We start from the raw sequence: 21,220 nt of genomic DNA on the forward strand, positions 1-21,220 counted from the left end.
CTTGTCTATTCCTTCTTTGTTGAAATTCTCCACTTAAATCCTCACCTTCCTCATTCCTGCATGTTTCTTTGTTGAGTTTGATATGCAGACTGCTTGTGTGTATGTTAAATTCCCTTGTCTCGTAATATCATGCCTACTCTGCTCTCTTCTATGTATGTATACTTTTCTACTCACTTCAGTTTTGTTAAATAGCACATACTGTCTTCTCTTCCTTTATTCATAGCCATTCCTTTTAATCACCTTTTTTTCTCTCCTCTTGTTTTGCTTTCCCTTTAAGAAGAGTTGGAATCACTGGTTGTATCTAAGAGTGTTCACTCCCCAAATATTTTTTTCTCTTGGTCAGGGAACTATGTTGACCAATTGCATTGTTTTTCTCACAGAGTAGAAAATCCATAATCCAGTACATGATAGAGAAACTTACTTAATTTGGTAATTTCAGAATAAACTGTTAAGAATCACAATTTAATAAACACAATTTTAAAAAAGAAAAGAAAACACATAAAAGTAGCTGAATTTTAACTGTAGTATCTTCTCTTGGTCTGGAAGATAGGCAGTGAAGCATGTTTTCTTTCTCTTGTCCAGGAAATAGGACAACAGGGGCAAAATGTTGCATATGCTATCATTATTGGTTATTTTTACTTAATATTCTTTTTTAGGATTCAGTGCTTGGAATGGGAAGGGATATATCCAGTAATCAACATGGTGTAAATGAATGAATGAAAAAGCACGTATTATAGTGCTTACTATGTACTAAGCATTTGGGATGCAGCTAGAGCAAGTGAGATAGCATGTGATCTTAAGGACTTGTTCTTTTTGGGGGAGATAACAGAAATGAAAGTTCAGCTGCAGGGCTGACGAAGAGGTCCAGGAGTCCTAAGCGTACGATAGTGGATTGGATGGCAAGGTCTCATGTGAGAGGTACTTGGGTTGTATAAATTGGTCAGGTGTGGTGGGACACTACATGGTGTAGAGTGAACTATATAACTACATGATGCAGGAGCAGAATAGATGATACGGTTTAGTGGTCTTGTTTCATCAGATGGAATAGAATTCCTTTTTCATTATTTCCATGACATCAAAATCCTTTGAGGAGTCAAGTACCTCAGGTGAAAGAATAAGAGAAAGGAAGGGAAAATATTTGCAGTAGGGGTGGGAAAATCATAAATGGATTCTTTAGGTGGCATGAGGGGGAGAAGAAAGTGGGGAATGCAGGGGCAGAAGTACCCCTTGTAGTTAAAACCAAAACACACTTAAAAAACAAGGTTATCAGTAACCCTTATATTTTAAAAAATGAATTATAAGGACTCATGTAAAACTCAGTGGAATTGTGTGTCTGCTAAGGGAAGGGGGGTAGAGGGTAGGAGAGGGAAAGAACATGAATCTTGTAACCATGGAAAAATACTCTAAATTAATTAAATAAATAAATGAAAATTTCCAGCTTTAAAAAATGAATTATAAGGTAAAATTGAACCAGTCTGCTGGTTCAATAAGGTAAAATTTTGTGTTATACCTATACACATACATACTCATATATATCATTAATACATTTGTAAGGTTTTCCTCCTTGATGGATATGAAATGAAATTCGATAGTTTTAATTTGCATGTACAGAGCTTTTTTTTTTTTGAATATTCATTGATGACATGCAAGTTTCTTTTTTATGCCTATCTTTGTCATTATATATAGAGAGAGTGCTGCATTGGTCTTGGATATTGGCTGTACTAAAAAGAAATGCCTTTGAAAGGGAAAAAAATGCTATTTAGACTGGGAAAATTTGTTCCCCACCACTACCTTGTTTTGGAAACTATACTCAAATCCCAGAACACATAGGCTTTTCATAGCTTAAGGATAAGGCTTTCACCCAGTACCCTTTTCTTTTCTGCTTTCTGACCTTGAATTCTGCACATCATAGTAGTAATTCTTGGTGGATGGGGTTCCTAAAGATTCCCTCAGTTCCTAACCATTTTGTCTCTTGCTTTCAGGAATGCAAAGGAAGAAGGAGTAGTTGATAGGTTTATATTGAGATCCCTACTGATTTCAGGATGGAGCTGTAGGCAAATCATTTGAAATTGTGAGGAAAATGGATCAGTCTTTGTTAATTCATCTGGTGTGGGCATAGGCTTTTCCTGCTATTCCGGGAAGCTGGCTAAACTGTGTGTGATCTAAAAAACAATTGTCAAATTTAGAGGAAAACTGTGTTTTTGTTTTCATTTTTTAACCCTTACCTTCTGTCTTGGAGTCAGTACTGTGTATTGGTTCCAAGGCAGAAGAGTGGCAATGGGGGTTAAGTGACTTGCCCAGGGTCACACAGCTGGGAAGTGTCTGAAGCCAAATTGGAATATTGGACCTCCCATTTCTAGTCCTGGCTCTCAATCCACTGAGCTACCCAGTTATCCCTGCAAGCTGTGTTTTTTGATTGAATTAACATATAGAAATTTTATATATTGAATTTCAGTTTCCATTATGAAAACATTGATTAATTTACTAATTTCCTTTTATTTTGACAGGCAGTATGTCACAACTTATCCGTTATTCCTGCTCGAAGTCAGTGTTTGGATGTCCTGCAAAGTGCCATCAATAAGCATATGGTAATTATAATTTTCACTAGTTATTATACTCAGACTGAATTTTTTTTTTTTGAGTGCTATAATGTCAGACAAGGGATATTAAGCTTCTTTAGGAATGATAGGGTTAATATTTTGCACCTTGGTTCTTCTTTGGGAACCTGCTCTAAGGGTTCCTCCTTAACTCTGATATGAGGAGATCATTGGACTAGAAGTCAGGAGATCTCTGCTGCTACTACTACTTAGCTGTCTGACCTCAGGCAAGAAAGATAGTTAACATCATTGTGTCTCAGTTGGCTTATCAGTAAAAAGAGAAAATTGGACTATAAGGTTTTTAAGGTCATGGATCTAAAATTATATTATTAAAATTTGACCTCAAGGGACATTAATTCTTTGATTTCGCCTTATGGCCATCTTCATAACAAACCTCCTTTCATACCTCTAAAATTTCCCTTATGTAGGAATAATTGACTTGCACAATTTAAAGAAATGACACTAAAGGGCCAGTAGCTAAAATAAAATGGGAAAAGTTGATACAATGATACATAGTTTTATGAAAACCTACCATAGCTGGGATGGGAATTTCCTAGGACTATTCTCTCTCATGCTTCCTTGACTTTCAGTAGCTTTATTACACTTCCTCTCCTCTCTCAATTTTGCTCCCTGGCATATTTACATTGAATTTATTAATTATTGATTAATTTAACTTATTTTTTCCCCAAACCCTCCTGTTTCCCTATTACCATCCACAGCACTGCTATCTTCAGTCACCAAAGCTCACCTTTTTTTTTTGACCATCAATCTTTATATTCTTTTCCTTTTACACTAGATATTCCCTATGCCTTGACTGCTCTCCAGCTTCACTTCTTCAATTTCTCTGGTTTCCTTCAAGACAGCTCACATCTCATCTTCTGCAGGAAGCCTTTGCAATCTCCTCAGGCCCCAGTGCTTTTTCCTGAGATTATCTTGCATATAATCTGTATATTTTGGATGTGATTTCATATTCTCTCTCCTATTAGAATTCAAACTCCTCAAGAGAAGAGACTGTTTGCCTTCCTTTGTATCTCCAAAGCTTATTAGCTTAGTGCCTTGCAGATAATTAGCAATTGCTTTCTAACTTTGACCACCTCAGAAGTCTTTCCCCCTTTATCTGTTCAGACATAAATGTGAAGGAAGTTGTCTCACAACCTGAAAATCAAGAGATTTGAGCAAAGAAAGAATTCTTAAATAGAGCTTTCATCATTTTTTTAAAGAGAAACTATAGTTTCTAGGATCTTTGCTGTTGAATGGTGGTATTCAAAGAACCAGATTCCAAGTCATGGAAATAGGCAATTTCCCCAGTTTATAAATCATTTTGGATCTTGGAATGCATTTTCCCCTGAAACAGTATTATAATGTGTGGTTACCGTCCAGGCTAGCCCACAAAAACCTGTTTTAGCTTATATCATTCCTAAAATACAGTACCAGAGGAACTAATTCATATGCTAACGATTTCTATTCAAATATAGTCATAATGCCAATGTAAGATGTAAGAAAGTTAGAATTATTGGTACACACTTGGTATACTGAAGGGATTGGCAGTAAAGTTCTGTTGGGGGACTATAGGAGTAGCTAGTTTATGGTGATGGCATAAAGCAGAGGTGTTAAACTTGGCAGAATTCTTGAGTGCCAGAATCAGATTAAAATAGAGTTGGGAAATGTTAAAAAATAATTTAGTACCATATAAGTAAATATTAATTTTTGTTTTCTAAGCCAATTTCTAAGTCCTTTCTTTTTTTGGACACCCCTGGCATAAAAGACTTTGATAAGTTCAGGAGTTGTGTGTGTGTGTGTGTGTGTGTGTGTGTGTGTGTGTGTGTGTGTGTGTGTATTTTTAAAATTTATTTTTATATCATAAATATATTTATGATATATGTACATCAAAGCTCTTATAAGTAGCCATCACTTAGATTTGTCTTTGTCTACTCTTAAAAGTTTCTTTGGTGGGAAGAGATAAGGTACTTCCTTAAGAACAAAAGGGAAACAATTGATGCAATGCAAAAACAAATAATTTAATGCTTTGCTGACTATAAAAATGTACTCATATCCCTAACTTTCCATTAAGTAGTTCATAGAAGATAAGAAAGAGGGCAGACAAATAAATATTCACATCAAAATTCGGTTACTTATTATAGTAGCTGAGTTCTGTTCTTAGGTGCTATTGAGTTAGTCATGTAGAACATTCTGAGGAGTTAATTGTCTTCTGTATCATTTAGAAATCACAGGTGTATGTCTGCTAGTGCCAAAGTCATTGTTATTTGGGAAGATTGATTTCTCTGGAGGCTTGAAAAAATATTAAAGGTATTTCTGACTCGCACAGGTCTTTAAGCTATAATAGGGAAATACTAGGAAAAAGAACACTTGTGAAAAGGAAGTATTAATTCAGTCATATTTTTTGGTGAGATAACTTTCTAAGGTAATTTATGATGGAATAAATTCTCAAAGAAAAATAGGAGCCTTGAGGCAAGAGTGTAGGGACCTGTGCATTAAATTAATTTAAAACAGAAGTGCTTTACAATAACTTTGAGTTCAGTATTTGGGGACGGGGGAGTGGGGAGGCTTTGTAAGGAGTTGGATAGCATCTTTTGAAAAGATATAATTAACCTATGTCTTTTATACCTAGGCTGGATTGTCTGTAATCCCTGATAGCACTGCTGGATCTGTTTTGTGTGTTGTGAGTAAGCTCCTGGATCAAGCTTGTGTACTTACTGATGCGATATATAAGTTTCTAGCATCTTGCTGTTACAGTCTTCTTCACTTCCTCCTCACTTTAGAGAAAGCGGATGCAGAACATATGAGAAAGAGGTAATGGTTTTCATTTTCCACAATTTCTCTTTCCTTTACTTTCTCCTCAGCTTTGCATTGCAATTCTATCCTTCCAAAAAGTGAAGGTTTCTTCAGTGAATTTTCTTATCATATTATAAGTCTTCTAAGAAAAGAAATGCAGCATCCTAGTTTTATAAGAAGATGAGCTTTGATAGCGATCATTTGGATTTAGCTCCTGGCTTTATTCTAGATAGTGAGAATTCTTAGGATTTAGGCTTTGTTTTTTTTAAAAGAATTTTTTTTAATTATTTGGGGATTCAGTTGCATAGTTTAATGTGTTATTTTGAATTCTAACTGAATTTTGAGTAATATCAACTTTGTTCCATCATGTTTTGGGCTTGCAAAGATCAACTGTAGTTTCTGTTTCTTTTGCTGTGTCCTCATTCCTATCACACCCTCTAAACCTTAGGTAGGCTTCTGTCCTGGGCCCTTTTCTCTTCTCCCTCTATGCTACTTCACTTAGTGATCTTATGATTGTCAAATCTACCTATCCTACCCCAGTCTTTCTCTTGACCTCCAGGGTCACATCTCTTAACTGCTTGGAAGTTACATTTCTAACTGCCTTTCAGATGTTTGCAACTGGATGTACAGAAGACATTTTAAAACCCAAATGTCCAAAACTGACTTCATGATTTCCTCCAAACCCTCCCCTCTTTCCAATTGCTCTGTTTCTGTTGAGGGTACCAACTTTTCCCCAGTTACCCAGGCTTGCAATCTAGGTATCATCCTCTCTTCTTCATTATAGTTCATCTCCCATATCCAAGCTATTGCTAGGGGCTGTTAATTTCACCTTTTTCATCTCTCAAATACTCTCCCTTATCTCCTCTTGACACTACCAACACTCTGTTGCAGGTCCTCAACACATCATAGCTGGATTTTTGTAATAACCTGCTGGTATATCTGCCTACCATAAATCTCTTCTTAATCTAGTCAGTCCTCTATTCAGGCATTAACAGGATTTTCTTAAGTCACAATTCTAATCATGTCACCATCCTTCCCTCTAAGTTCCAATAGTTTCCTGTCTCCAGAATGAAATACATAATGCTGTTTGGCATCCACCGTCCTTCTTTTTAACCCCTTCCTTCCTTTCCAGCCTTCTTATACCATACCCATGTCTATCCATTGGCACAGGTGTCTTAATTGTTCTATGAACAAGACATTCCATCTTTTGGCTCTGAGCATTTTCTCTAACTCTCCCTCATGCCTGGATTCTCTGCCTCTTGGCTTTTCTGGCATCTTTTTAAGTCCCAGTTAAAATTGCCTTCCCTTTATCAATTATTTCCTGTTTATTCTGAGTATAGCTTGTTTTGTATATATTTGTTTGCATGCTTCCTCTCTCATTCAATTAATAATTTCCTTGAGGGCAGGGACTATGTTTTGCTTCCTTTTGTATCCCTAGCACCTAGACCAGTGTTTGACACCTAGTTAGGTACCAAGCAAATGTATATTGAATGATCTAGTTATTAAATACCTACTATGTGCCTGGTACTGTGCTAGGTACAAGGAATACAAGAACAGAGAGTAAAAGAATCCCTGTTCACAAGGAGCTTACAAGTACACACAAAATGCACACATGCAAAAAATATAAAATTAATTACAAACATATACAAAATAAATATGAAGTAGTTTGAGAAATTACTTTACCAACAAATGTGTATAACAGATTAGAGTAGTGAGAAACTTGAGGCAGGGAAACCAGGTAATGACTTTCAGTAATCTAAGCAAAATGTAATGAGGGGCCAGAATTAAAGTGGTATCTATATTCCTACAGAGATATAGTTTAATATGTTATTTTGAATTCTGACTGAATTTTGAGTTGTATCAGTCCTGGTGCATCTCTTCCTAGACTCTTGGGTTAGATGGGGGCGGGGGGTGAGGCAAGATTTGAAATTTGTGAGGGTTAGGAATTGATAATGCTCAGGTTAGGAATCTGGGAAGCTGGAAAGAAGAAATACTGACGAAAGGAAGGAAAGATAAGTTTTGGACCCATTAAGTTTAGATGTCTGTTTTAGATGTCTCCCATTCAGTTCAAAATGTTTCATTAGCCTTGTCATTGTGGGCTTAAGTTACTTACCATTTCTGAAATTCAGTTTGTACAACCTACATTACAGGATTGTATTAAGTAAAACGTTTTATGAATTTTAAAGTGCCAAATCTGATCTGTTACTATCAAACTATCAGTGTTCCTTGATCTTGACTATGAGATTATCCTAAAATATTTTGTCAAATATTAAAATCAGAGTTAATGGGGACAGCTAGGTAGCTCAGTGGATAGAGAGGCAGGCCTAAGGGACAAGAGGTCCTGGGTTCAAATTTGGTTTCACATACTTCCTAACTGTGTGATCCTGGGCAAGTCATTTAACCTCACTTGCCTAGCTCTTAACTACTTTTCTGACTTGGAACCAATATTTTGTATAGATTTTAAGATGAAAGATGTTATTTATTTTTTAATCAAAGTAAATGCTATCTGTCATTCCTTCTTTTTTATGATGCAGTGTTGATTCCTCGTAGTTACTTTATTCCTTTCTGAAGGCTCAAAAAACCATCTGTTCTAGAATTTGCCAAGGATCTACAATGCACTTAATTATTTAATTCCTACCTTTTCTTTTTTGGAGAAAACCAGGACATTCTTTTCATCTTAATATGTAATTTCCTATTGTTAACATCTAGTGATGATCAACTAAGCTAATAGATCATGGGATGCCTGTTTTTTGTTTTTGTTTTGCTTCTGGTTCTTTTGATCAGTTTCTTCAAAGTCTAATGGTTTGGCTATTTATGGATATTGTGATTATTAGTGGTGTTAATATCTATTGAGACCAAAAAATTGTTTATTATAAAATTTTCTGAAAGTGTAAGACCTCTGTAATGTATTCACAAAATTAGTTTCTGTCTAATGAAATTCATTTCTTCCTCATTAGTTCTTATTTGTTTGCTGCTTTTAACTAATCACATTGTCCTGTTAAAAGGATATTTTTATTTTGAGGAAAGAAGAAAATGAACCTTTTCGTTGCTGAATTCTTTATAGCCTTTTCTTGATGTCTATCCTTTGTATTCTTTAGGGATAAATTATGGGGATCCTGTATTTCAGTATTGGCTGTTTTACCCAGAGTACTAAGACTGATGCTCCAGAACTTGCAGGTCAATAAAACATGTCAAGAAGAGTTGCCAGTTGTTGCTCAGCTCATTCGTTTGCTGCTGCAGCATGCACCACTGAGAGTGCACATGATGACAAATGCACTTCTGGTACAGCAGATCGTCAAAGATATTATGGTAAGAAGTTTTTTCACAAGTCATTTTTTGGTTTTTAGCAATAAGATGCTAATAATGTAGTCTGAATAGGGTCCTGATTGGTTTCAGCAGACATTTTAGATAAACATCTTCTGTGGCTAAGAGTGTAAGTAGATTGTACCTTTGTGCTAAATAGTGTAGGATTTGGTACCTTTGTCTCCTGAAAGTGAGTGCTTTTATTTGTATTTTCTGGTTCAAGCAATATTCAGAATTGTAGTCATTAGAGTTTGTGATATTTGATATCAAGGACCCAGATGTTGAGACTGTGAAGCTGCATAGGACCTTGGCTAGAAACCCTGTTGCTCAAGCAAGTTTTAAATGTGATTTTTGTGGCCAGTGATATTTAAGATGATAGTGTTCTAGAGCTAGAAGAAAACTCAGAAGCTATCAAATTCAGTAACCTCTAACAGTTCTTTTTCCCACTCTATCCTTTCACCCCACATATAGGCATATTTACTTATCTATTAATTATAAACACATAATGTACTAAAAGTTAAATACCGATGAAGACTTACACAATAATAGACACTTTAAAAGGATGAGATGAAGTAATAGTTGATTCTGAAGGGGACCTAGAGGAGTTTACTGAGTAGATTAAAGGTTTTTTTTTTTTTTAAAGGCAGAAGAGTGGTAAGGGCTAGGCAATGGGGGTCACTTGCCCAGGGTCACACAGCTGGGAAGTGTCTGAGGCCAGATTTGAACCTAGGACCTCCCGTCTCTAGGCCTGACTCTCAATCCACTGAGCTACCCACTTTGCCCCTTAGATTAAAGTTTTAAGAAAATTGATTTTGGTAGCTGTGTGGAGGATAGAGAGGGAAGAGACAAGTAAGTCATTTCAAAAGTTTAGGTAAGAGGTGATCATCTGAACCAAAAGTACCCCAATAACTGAGGCAGCTAGATTTAGTACCAACTTTTGAGGCATAGCAAAGGGATGGGTAGGAGATGTGAATATAAAAAAGACAATATCTGGCAGTTCACTGGTTATGGGAAGTGAGGGAGGGAGAGCAAATACCCAGGTTTGTAGCCCTGAATACTTAAAAGAACCACCATGCTTTCAACTAGAATAGAGAAGTGGATGTATCAGTAGCTTGCACTGCAAGGGAACAGACAGTGTGTTGGAGACAATTCCCATCTGTCTCTTCCACTATACCATGCTGCCTACATTTACAGAAACTTCTTGGAGATAAGTAATTCCAATTGAATTTGTATTGAAATAATTTTTAAGCCTTTTCATGACTATGTTAGAGTATATAAATTTCCAGTGAAGTCATATTTCTTTTGTTCTAAAGATGGAAAAATTGTCATGGCTGTTAAACCAAGTAAGTTCTTTTTCAGTGTTCTGAATCTTAGAAAATATTTTACCGGGCCCACAATATCTGTTGTATTCTAAGTTACTAGCATGTGGTGTGGTGCCCTTGTGTGATATGTTGAGGATCGTTATTTAAGACAATGGAGAAAATGCCCTTCTTTTCAAAATGCTCTCTTTTTGTTAAGAGTAGAAAGAACATTGTTTAAAACCTACAGATAGGTAACTAGACAAGTCCCTTTTTGACTCTTAATTTACTTATCAGTTGCCTTTTCTGGAAAATTGGGAATACTTTTGGCATCTATCTCACAGGAAATAAGAATGCTTTGCAAACTGTAAAAGCCACTACAAATGCTTTGTTGCTCTTTTCACTGAGGAGGTTTAAATTGTAGGTCTTGATTTTCTTCTAAGCAAGATGTGGGGAACATTCTCCCTCCCCATTTTCCCCTTTAATCTTATTCACTCTGGCAACTTTTAACCAGAACATGTTAGCCTGACTTTGACCTCTTCTTTTTCAAACTGAACTCTGGCAATTGGCACTTTTATTTCACATATTACTAGACGGAGATTTTCAAACCTTTGTTGTGTCCTATCCTAGAAGCCTAAGGCCTTTTCAGTCATGATTTTAAAATGCATTAAATATATAGTGTTACCAAAGAAATAAATTTATATTGAATTAATTATCATTGCTATTTTTAAGCAACCCTTGCCCACCTTTTCCACCTCAGTTCTAGTAGGACCCTATAGTTTGCCATGGATTTTCTTATTTTCCTTAAATATTTCTTTCCATTCCTTTTTAATCCTCTCCTTAGATCTAATCCTCTTTGTCATTACTCTTCTTTTGGTATTTCTCTGAGATCAAACCCTCTACAATCAAGTCTCCAATCAAGAATATATTGTCATTTTGGTAGCGTGTCAGGATACTAATCATTTCCCAGTTTATTTCCTATATAAGGCCCGGGGCTGCTGGGATTATTACTCTTCGATGTAATTTGTTTGAGATAGCTTGTGTTTTACTTTATGAGACAAGCAAAACAAGATTTGAATTTTTTTCTTTTTACTGTCATCTGTTTTTGCATTTGGCCTAGGCAGCTTTCTTTTCTTTACCATGATTTTTTGTTCTTGCTTTGAAAAGATAGAGCAGCAAGTCATTTTCTTTTTTAATTAATGAACTTTTATTTTCTTCTTCCTCTAATCCCATTGAAAAAAGAAAAATAAAACTCTTATAACAAATATGCAGAGTAGTTAAGCACAAAAAATCTGCTTCTATCACCTCTCTCTCAGGAGTTGTCTTTGTCACTGGTTTGGATTCATGGCATTGATTACAGTTCTTAACACCATTGGTATTTTAATAATACTGTTATTATTATGTTATTATATTATTTTAGTATATATATTATATATAATATACGTATTATATATACATAATAATATATATTATATTATTATATAATAATACTGTTATTATGTTCTCTGAGTCAGTTTATGCAAGTGTTCCCAGGTCACCTAGAAGCTGTGGTACAACAGTATTTAATCTGGTCCATAAATTGTTGAGCCATTTTCTGTCAGGACCTGCCTGACAATAGAAAGGGTCCTTGAAGGTGTTTAATGATATGTACATTGTGGGGTCAGGAGGATTTGTGGATTTGCAAGCAAGGCACTTTATTGAAAGTTATATCCTCATTTATGGGTTGGAGTTTCTACCCAAACTTTCCATACATATGGTCATAGGCAATGTTTACATGGTAAAAGGTAGTGTTTTGTAGAGTGACCCTAAGCAACACAATGCAATGCCATACAGCAGTGATTTTCTAGGGTGCGTTTCATGAAGGGATTGGAGGACTAGGGGGTATCCATAGGTTACCTGGTATAACACAAAGATTTATTTGCCTAGGTTGCGTGATACATAAGAGCTTGCCTGGGTTTTGAGGTTTAGTGAACACAAACATAATCTAGATGCAGAAGGATAGAAAGGAGGGGGGATGTGCCTGGGGACTTTCTACTCTAGGAGCCTGAGCCTTGCTGAGGGTCCTTGGGCCCAAGGGTCTTAGGCTGCCAGAATTCTCTAATTCTTGGATACCTTTTTCTTTTTTAGATTCTTTGCTACTCAAGGAAGAGCTCCTTTATATAAATGTACATATACATCCTTTTTTTTTTTTTGATCTCTTGAGGTGAAGGTCTAGTAGTATATCTTTAACAGACCTCAGTAAGTACAGTGTGTATTAAAGCAGTGCCATAGCTGAGTGAATGGGGGATGATATTTCTTCTCTTAATGGGAAAATTTCTTATCCCTGATTAACACCTACAACTTCCAGTAGCTTTTATTTACTCTGCTTGCTATGGGGAATCTAACATGTCTTTTTTGTTGATTTAAATTATTTTGATATCTTTTTTATATCACTGTCTTTTGCCACAATATCCTTCTCCCAGAGAATCATCTCTTATGGCAAAGAATTTTTTTTTTGGAAAATTTTATTTAATTAGACAATTTAGAACATTATTCCTTGGTTACAAGAATCATATTCTTTCCTTCCCCTCACCCCTTCCCATAACTGACATGCAGTTTCACTGGGTTTTACATGTGTCCTTGATCAAGACCTATTTTCATGTTATTGATGTTTGCATAGGATGATCATTTGGAGTCCACATCCTCAATCATATCCCCTCGACTCATGTAATCAAGCAGTTGTTTTTTCTGTGTTTCTACTCCCACAGTTTTTCCTCTGAATGTGGATAGTGGTTTTTCTCATAGATCTTTCCAAGTTGTTCAGGATCACTGCATTGCCACTAATGGAGAAGTCCATTACATTTGATAGTACCACAGTGTATCAGTCTGTGTATAATATTCTCCTGATTCTGCTCCTCTCACTCTGCATCACTTCCTGGAGGTTGTTCCAGTTCACATGGAATTTCTCCAGTTCATTATTCCTTTGAGCACAATAGTATTCCATCACCAACATATACCACAATTTGTTCAGTCATTCCCCAATTGAAGGGCATCCCTTCATTTTCCAATTTTTTTGCCACCACAAAGAGCACAGCTATGAATATTCTTGTACAAGTCTTTTTCCTTCTTGTCTCTTTGGGGTATAAACCCAGCAGTGCTATGGCTGGATCAAAGGGCAGACAGTCTTTTATTGCCCTTTGGGCCTAGTTCCAAATTGGCAAAGAATTTTTAAAAAAATATATTTTATTTGATCATTTCCTAGCATTATTCATTAAAGATATAAATCATTTTCTTTTCCTCCCCTCACCCCCCATAGCCGACGCGTAAATCCACTGGGCATTACATGTTTTCTTGATTTGAACCCATTGCTATGTTGATAATATTTGCATTAGAGTGTTCATTTAGAGTCTCTCCTCTGTCATGTCCCCTCAGCCAATGTATTCAGGCAGTTGCTTTTCCTCGGTGTTTCTACTCCCTCAGTTTGTCCTTTGCTTATGAATTTTTTCTCCTAGATCCCTGCAAATTGTTCAGGGACATTACACCGCCATTAATGGAGACGTCCATTATGTTCGATTATACCACAGTGTATCAGTCTCTGTGTACAATGTTCTCCTAGTTCTGCTCCTCTCGCTCTGCATCACTTCCTGGAGGTTGTTCCAGTCTCCATGGAATTCCTCCACTTTATTATTCCTTTTAGCACAATAGTATTCCATCACTAACATATACCACAGTTTGCTCAGCCATTCCCCAATTGATGGGCATCCCCTCGTTTTCCAGTTTTTGGCCACCACAAAGAGCGCAGCTATGGATATTTTTGTACAAGTCTTTTTGTCCATTATCTCTTTGGGGTACAGACCCAGCAGTGCTATGGCTGGATCAAAGGGTAGACATTCTTTTATCGTCCTTTGGGCCTAGTTCCAAATTGGCAAAGAATTTTTAAAAAGATGGGGAGAAACAGTTCAGCAAGCTATTGAACACATAACCCAAATCTTACATATATAGCTTTCATTGCTTATATTTCCTTTCCTCTGAATAGAAGGGAAAGAAGTATACTTACATATCTTTTTTTAATAACATGACTTTTTCACTGATTACAAATAAAGGCTTAAAGGCTCTTGAAAATTAGTATCTCGTAATTTGAAGATAGTATTTTTATAAATTACCTTTCCTTCACAAAAGTCAGTATTTTGATATGTATCAAAAACTCAAAAGACACATGGGTTTTTGTCTTTGTTAGTTGGCAAACAATCCAAGCTCAGTGACATCACCATGACCACCCCCAACCAGGTATTGCTAAGATTATTTTAATTACATTTGCTCTTTGAAATAACTTCACAAGGAGAGTATAGTGAATAGAGAGCTAGTTCCAGAGTCAGGAATACCAGAGTTCAAATCTTCTCTCTGACAATAGCTCTGGATTAGGTACACACTGTGGTCTTAGGTCCATGTTAGCAGTCCTCCAGGGGAATCAGGGGACTTACCTTCCCCTTAATTCATTGGCTAGAGCCGAGGGGACTGGAGGTAGAGAGCAAGGAGAGAGAGAAAAGTCTTTCAATATGCCAACAAGCAGATTTGCATTCATTTGGCAGAAGGATGCTAGAAAAAAAATGGCATTGGAACTAAAGTATGGGTAAGGTTTTTATGGCTGAAGAAACTCACAAAGTAATTTGTTTAATAGTGTGGACTTTCCTCTGAGAATATTGTAAGAACTTGGGGTAGGGAATCATTTATATAAGTCAAGTTACTGTCCTCTACTGATTCACTGTAGGATGATATCTAAACCCAGAAAGTCAGATTTAGTTTTGTATAATATTAGTTTTTCTTTGTTAAACTTTGTAATGAATAATGTGCAAAGCACTCTTCTAGTGATCACAAGCACTAGCTCTTGGCCTTGTGGAGCTTACAAATTAGAAATGTCTGCTAGGTCTGTTATGACTTTATTGGCTAGCAGAAGAAGGAATCTCCTGGGAGGTAATATTGGGGTGTCAAATAAAAAACATGGTAGAAACACCCCAAAACAAAACATATATGTACAAATAGTATCTGCCAAGACGTAGAACAAAAGGTAACTAATTTCTCTTTTTTTCCCCCTGTAGACAGTGAAGAGTGGAGGAGTTCAGGAGCAATGGCTTACAGACCTTCATTACTGTTTCAACATTTATCTGGCTAGCCGCCCACAGGGATCTGGTGCAGTTAGCACAGTCTGTTGAGGAGACACAATTTTAAACTGTTTACTTCTGTATTATTTTGAAAAAAACATTGGAACAAATATTTGTCAGTAAAGCTGAACTTTAAAGAAAGCTGTGTGTGTGTGTGTTCCTTTCCCCTACTGTGATAGTGAAATGAATACCTGTTTCATTGTTACAAATGACAATAATCATGGTGGGTATTTTTCTCACTATTTATTTATAAAAAAACACAAAATACCAAATAGCACCATCATCTATATATGAAGAGAAATGACTAAAAGCAGGACAATTTCAAGTCTTGCTATATATACAGTCTCTTTTAAAAATTGGAGCTGCTTCTCCTTTGACTACATCTTACTTTTTCTGATGTACTATTTAAGATGCAGAGCAGTTATCTTTGGCCCTTGAGAAAGATGAAGCAGCAAAATTCTTACTCAGCCTACCATTTTGTTAAGTCTGATGATGTATGTGTTGTGTTTCTCTACAAGAGGGCTACAACTTGTTTCCATGCTGTTTTTTATTTCTTATAAAATATTTTCCTATTACTTCAATGAGAAAAGGAATAAGCAATCTTAAAATTTTGGAAATATCTTAGGCTTATACTAATTTTATGACTGCTAATGGCTTAAATGGGAAACTAGCCAAGAACTCTTCCCAGGTTACACTCTTTTTGCTGGGAACTGTGTAATTGGCATCCTTTTGTTAGTTTTTTTTTTAATCTTTCAAATGTTACCTTAAAAGACCATATTAAAGCTATTTAAGTCCTCCCAACCTCCAAAAAAAAAAGTGGAGCTTGAGAGCACTGCTAAGTGGCTTAGTGAGAGCCAGACCTAGAGATGGATGAGTTCTGGGTTCAGGTGTGGCCCCTGACACTTACTAGCTGTGTGACTCTGGGCAAGTTACTTAACCTCCATTGCCTAACCCTTAAGAAAGGTAAGGGCTAAAATAAAAAAAAAGGTAGAACTGTCCACTCCATTGGTCATCAGGTTTGTTTTTCAATATGTAATGTTAAAATTATATATATTGTTATGATTCCAAACAAATTTTCTATATGACCAAACCATAATGGTGAGTTTTATATGGTTTTTCTGTAATATATTATTTTCTTACTCCATTAGGGTCAAGTGTTTTGTCACTGTAGTGTGTAGCAGAGGCCCTCTAACTAGTTAATCTAGGTGATCTGGGCTTTTGAGATTTATACATTCAGTTAATAATTTTTTCTAATCTTATTTATGGTTAATAAAGTGTTCTAAAGCTAATACTGTTGTTAATATGATTTCACAATGTAACAAAAGGTGATCTGGAGGCCCATCACCAGATTTATAAGCATTTATTAATAAAGAGAGAAGGAGAATAGAGTTCAGCCTTGCTAATTTAAGGAAAGATCAGGTCCCAGATTTCAGACTGGTGTGGTCACCACCATGCTTCACAGCTTTAAGTGCCAGCCTGGGATGTCAGTTTGTTCAAGAGCATAAGTAAAGAGCGTCTGTCCTCTCATTTGAACTGTAAACTCCACTAGTTCCTCCCTCCATGGTGATGTTGCATCATGATGCTCATAGGAATACCGGGGTGAGAATCTGTATTTTTGATCAGTGTTCCCTAAGTAATTTCTTTCACACAACAATTAATAAGAAAAGCAGCTAGAAAAATTCCCTAGCACTTTTCCTTTTTTGTGGCAACCTTCACAATTAAAAGAGTCATTTTGAGAAGGAAATAGAAGGTGGTTAACTCTTTTCATGCCCCTATTCACCATTCCTATGTATCTGTTGTTTACAAAGATCAAGAGGGTCTCCTGATATGTGTAAAAAAGGCCTTGGATAAGGTTCAAAATTGGAGGGATCATTTTTGAACAACTTTTTTCCCTTCCCCCAGCTCAGGGCAGAGTAAACAAGCGTGCACCAAATTTATAAGAATTGGGAGTGTTCACCAGAGAACATTGGAGATGAGGTTATTTTGTATTATCACTGTATATGGGTAGCAGCCTAGAGATAAACCGGCGATGAAGGGATCGAGATCGGCATTTCAGATATGTGACTTTATCACTACACGTGACTAGATCTTTTCTTCACGATCAATAGTTATTCATTTTGTGATGCATTTCATGTGTATCTGGTGGATACCAACACGCTTTTAACTCTATGCTTTAGTTTTTAATTTTCCACAGGGTACAAAACTTTTGTCCTGATTCCATTAAAAAAAATTTGAAACATTTTGCTTATGTGATAAGTGCTAAAATTCTTTGCAAAGGTAATAAAAAATGTCAACTAGCACAAATCCTTGGGTATTCCAATATAGAACGTGTAAGTTCGTGTTAAATGATGCTCTTTGGGTCTGATCATTTTAGTACTAATTTTAAAGTGAATTAATATGTAAGGCACTTTGCAAATTTTTTAAGTGTTATATGGATGCTGTTATTACTATTAGTCGCAGTCAAAATTAAAAATTTAACAAATTGATTTTTCTTTGAAGATGGAGTTATAACTTCAGATCCTGTTCCTTGTTTAAGTTAAGCATTTTAATAATATCAGGAGAGCATATGGACTTGGCAAAGTTGTAGAAGTTGTATTGTTGAGGATACTGACTTTTGAAAACAACAGTTCATTTAAAGGGATTGTCATTCAGTACAGTTCAAAAATGCTTATTTAGGATGCACTATTACTGTGGTTTATATCCCCCTTCTGAGAGAAGACAATTTAGCCGTCCTTGGGGGAGGTTGTAGACCGACAGTCATTACTCATACACCTTGGTTTTGGTAGTCACCGTACTCTCCTGTCGGCATGGTCTTTCTCAGTAAGACAAATGGTATAGACTCAATAATCCTAGTGACAAATAAGTTTCCCAAACTAGCATGAGAACATTTATAAAACTAGGAACAGTATTAAAGACTGTTCTAGCTTTGACTTCATAAGCAAGAGGGTGCAGCTGGTGAGCTCCGTGGCTTGAGAGCCAGGCCTAGAGACGGGAGGTCCTGAGTTCAAATATGACCTCAGACACTTCCCAGCTGTGTGACCCTGGGCAAGTCACTTGACCCCCATGGCCTAGCCCTTACTGCTCTTCTGCCTTGGCACCAATACACAGTATTGACTCCAAGACAGAAGGTAAGGGTTTAAAAAAAATAAGCAAGAAAATTTGCTCAGAAACTAGTTTTAAACTTCTTGTAAACATTGCCCCATTTCATAACTAGATTTTTTAAAGTGACTGAAGTATAAAAATTGGATGACTGCTAATAGAATGAACTAAGCTTAAGCTGTCCCGTCTCATAAAGACCAATCCTTCAGTGACTGGATTTTTGATTTCTTGCTTTCACCTTGGTGGCTGGTCTCATGTTGTAAGAGAAGTTCTTTAATTTTCCATCATTCTCAAGTAAGTGTACATACTGCAAGTTGCTTACTGTTAAAACAAAAACCAAAATAGATGTTCCAGGTTATTAGCTTTAATTAAAAAATAAAGTCCTCAAGATTGATAAGAATGCTTTAATTCAACCTTCCCTGCCCTTTCTGACTGATAGACCTTAATTCACCAAATTTAAAATAAGCAAAGACCAAGCCTTTATGTTCTAAACCTCATTGCTGTGGAAGGATGATTCAGACTGATAGACTTGCTTTTGGGCATAAGATTCTAGGCTAGGTGGGATGCTTTGAAGCTTGGGAGTCAAGGAGGGGGAGAAAAAGGAGGTGCCAGTTTGAGAACTATGTGGAAAAGGGTTCTTGGAAGTTCAGGAAGTTGAGATTCCTCTGGGAGTATTTAGAAAAGAGCTGTAGGCAGAGCCTTGAAAGTTTCCTCTTAGGCTTTTAGGGAGTTGGAGGAGTATGATGCATTCTAGGAATTCCTGAACTTCATTTAGGGGAAATAGCAAGTGTTAGGATGTCTCCAGAAATACTGTGCATTGACAGAAACTCCACAGAAATGAAATTATTGCTCAAGTCTAAAGTCGTGAAACCATGTAGACTGGTATGTATGTTGGATAGCGGTTTTTTGGTGTTACATGTTGCCTGCTTGCAGAAAGATGAAAATAACTAGGACCTAAGAGGTAGCATGATAACTGGATTACAGCATTAGATTTAAGAGCCAGAAACATTTGGGTTCGGAGCCTGCCTTATATACTTACTAGCTAAGTAACCCCTGGCAGTTGTTTACCTCTGAACCTATTTCCTCATTTGCTAGAGGACCAGCTTTTCTAGCTCTATGATGCTGTGGTTGTTCTTAAAGCATGCTTTGAGAAAGAGCCAGTAAACAGTGGGCCAGGCTACGGTGGGCTTAAAGCCTGGGTCTTGTTAGTAATTACTAGTAAAACTTGAAATGTCATGCATGGTGACTAGGTTACTATGATGACTAGAAAGGCTTGAAACTTAAGAGGAAAATATTTATAGCCCTTAATCTTTACCATCTGTCTTGGAGCCAATACAATACTGTGTATTAGCTCCAAGGCAGTAGAGTGGTAAGGGCTAGGCAATGGGGGTCAAGTGACTTGCCCAGGGTCACACAGCTAGGAAGTGTCTGAGGTCAGATTTGAACCCAGGACCTCCCGTCTCTAGGCCTGGCTCTCACTCCACTGAATTACCCAGCAGCCCCCTAGAGCCCTTATTTTTAAAAGGCAGGGTTTCTGTGTCCTTAAAAATTCTAATATTTTTTTCTGTCCCAGAAGCTCAGGCTCGTAATTTGCCTCTGACTTTAGAGGCTAATGCCCACTGCAGCATTAGGTAACCATTGTCTGCTTATGAAATGACTAACAATCCCATTTCTTAATTATCATTATATGAAAAGCTTTTTAAAAAGTTAACAAAAACAACTTGAAATCAAGTTACAACCATTTAAAAATTGGTTAATGAAATCTAAAACCGAACTCTGATGCTATCTCATGGCTTGGAGCTGATTCTGAGTTCTCAAAGGCCATGTCGGAATGTACCCGCTGGGGGGACACACTGGGAATGTGGTCGGGGCTCCGTGATAGAAGAAAGAATGCCGGGCTTGGACCATCAGACCTGGGATTGTGTCCTTGCTCGTGTTGCCTCTAGAAAGCCAGCTGGCCTGTCTGCATCTTACTGTTACTCTTATAATCAATGTAATCGATCGAGCTCGCGTAGAAATGGGCCCCTGGAGGGTCCAATGCACGCTGGCTTAGAAAACCAAGCATAAATGTGTTTTTTTGTTAAACATTTCCCAAGTTAATCCGGGTCTGGCCCAAGGGAGTTTTTCCAGTGGCTTGCCGCCTGTCCAGTTGACAGGTCCTGGCTTGCTATGATTTTACAATGCAACATAAATTTATAATTTAATAATGACGAAGTCCTGTGAAAGTCCAAGTCTAAGGATAGCCTCCTCCAGCTAAGGGTGGGGATGAGGTTCGTGTGGCTTTCAGCCACAGGAGTTGATGAAGATCAGCCTAATGGACTGGGGGCCTCCCCTGCTTTCTCTTGACTTCACGAGGTTGCTGCTGTGACCCAGGGACCGACCCGCTTTGTTATCCTTCATTTCATCCCCATTAGATGCTCTTGAACCCTGGAACTGTCTTTCTTTGTATCCTCCACATTTAACGCAGAACCTGGTACGTGGTGGCTGCTTAATAAATGTTTACCAACGACTCAACAAGGAGTCCGTTACGTTCATGATGAGGATGGGCCGATAGGAGCAAAATCAGATCTCTGGCACGTGGGCTAACGTTGCCAACATTCCTCCTTTATGCCTGGGGACTAGCCGCCTGTGGATAAATGAGCTGGGCCTGCAGGCCTAGAGGATTCGACTCACCTGAAAGTAAGTGCATGGCAGAGAGAGGAGGCTTTGCTGAAGGTCTGGCGGGGTGATAGACTCTCCCTTCCTGAGGGCATCCTAGAAGGAAACAAGAGCCATCACCAATATAACCTCTAGAGGAGGCTCAGAGGACCCCACTTGGATACAATGAATTAAATGTTCTAACTTACAGATCCTGAATAAACAGAATGATGCTGTCAGTGTATTTTGGGGAGGAACTGAAGGCAAGGAGACCCTTTTAGAGGCTTTGCCTCACAATCTATTATGTGAAAGAAAGTCCCATTAGAGCAGAAAAGGGCTTTTGAAATAATTGATA

General features: G+C 37.2%; 2 protein-coding genes across 7 annotated transcripts in view; one reads left to right on the forward strand and one right to left on the reverse strand.

The window, feature by feature from the left end:
* TEX10 (testis expressed 10) overlaps positions 1 to 15,270 on the forward strand; it is a 61,792-nt gene extending 46,522 nt beyond the window's left edge. For all 4 annotated transcript variants that reach the window (XM_001364362.5, XM_056805898.1, XM_016424087.2 and 1 more), the window contains exons 12-15: positions 2,508 to 2,588; positions 5,227 to 5,408; positions 8,489 to 8,699; positions 15,067 to 15,270. In XM_001364362.5, coding sequence (XP_001364399.1) covers positions 2,508 to 2,588; positions 5,227 to 5,408; positions 8,489 to 8,699; positions 15,067 to 15,180 — 588 coding nt within the window. In that variant the 3' untranslated portion in view covers positions 15,181 to 15,270. The remainder of the gene's footprint in view (positions 1 to 2,507; positions 2,589 to 5,226; positions 5,409 to 8,488; positions 8,700 to 15,066) is intronic.
* INVS (inversin) overlaps positions 12,478 to 21,220 on the reverse strand; it is a 233,030-nt gene continuing 224,287 nt past the window's right edge. For all 3 annotated transcript variants that reach the window (XM_007498992.3, XM_001364441.4, XM_056805897.1), the window contains exons 16-17: positions 20,902 to 20,982; positions 12,478 to 18,549 (exon numbers count right to left, since the gene is read on the reverse strand). In XM_007498992.3, coding sequence (XP_007499054.2) covers positions 18,434 to 18,549; positions 20,902 to 20,982 — 197 coding nt within the window. In that variant the 3' untranslated portion in view covers positions 12,478 to 18,433. The remainder of the gene's footprint in view (positions 18,550 to 20,901; positions 20,983 to 21,220) is intronic.

This window comes from Monodelphis domestica, chromosome 7, assembly GCF_027887165.1.
Source record: "Monodelphis domestica isolate mMonDom1 chromosome 7, mMonDom1.pri, whole genome shotgun sequence".
Classification (NCBI taxonomy): Eukaryota; Metazoa; Chordata; class Mammalia; order Didelphimorphia; family Didelphidae; genus Monodelphis; species Monodelphis domestica.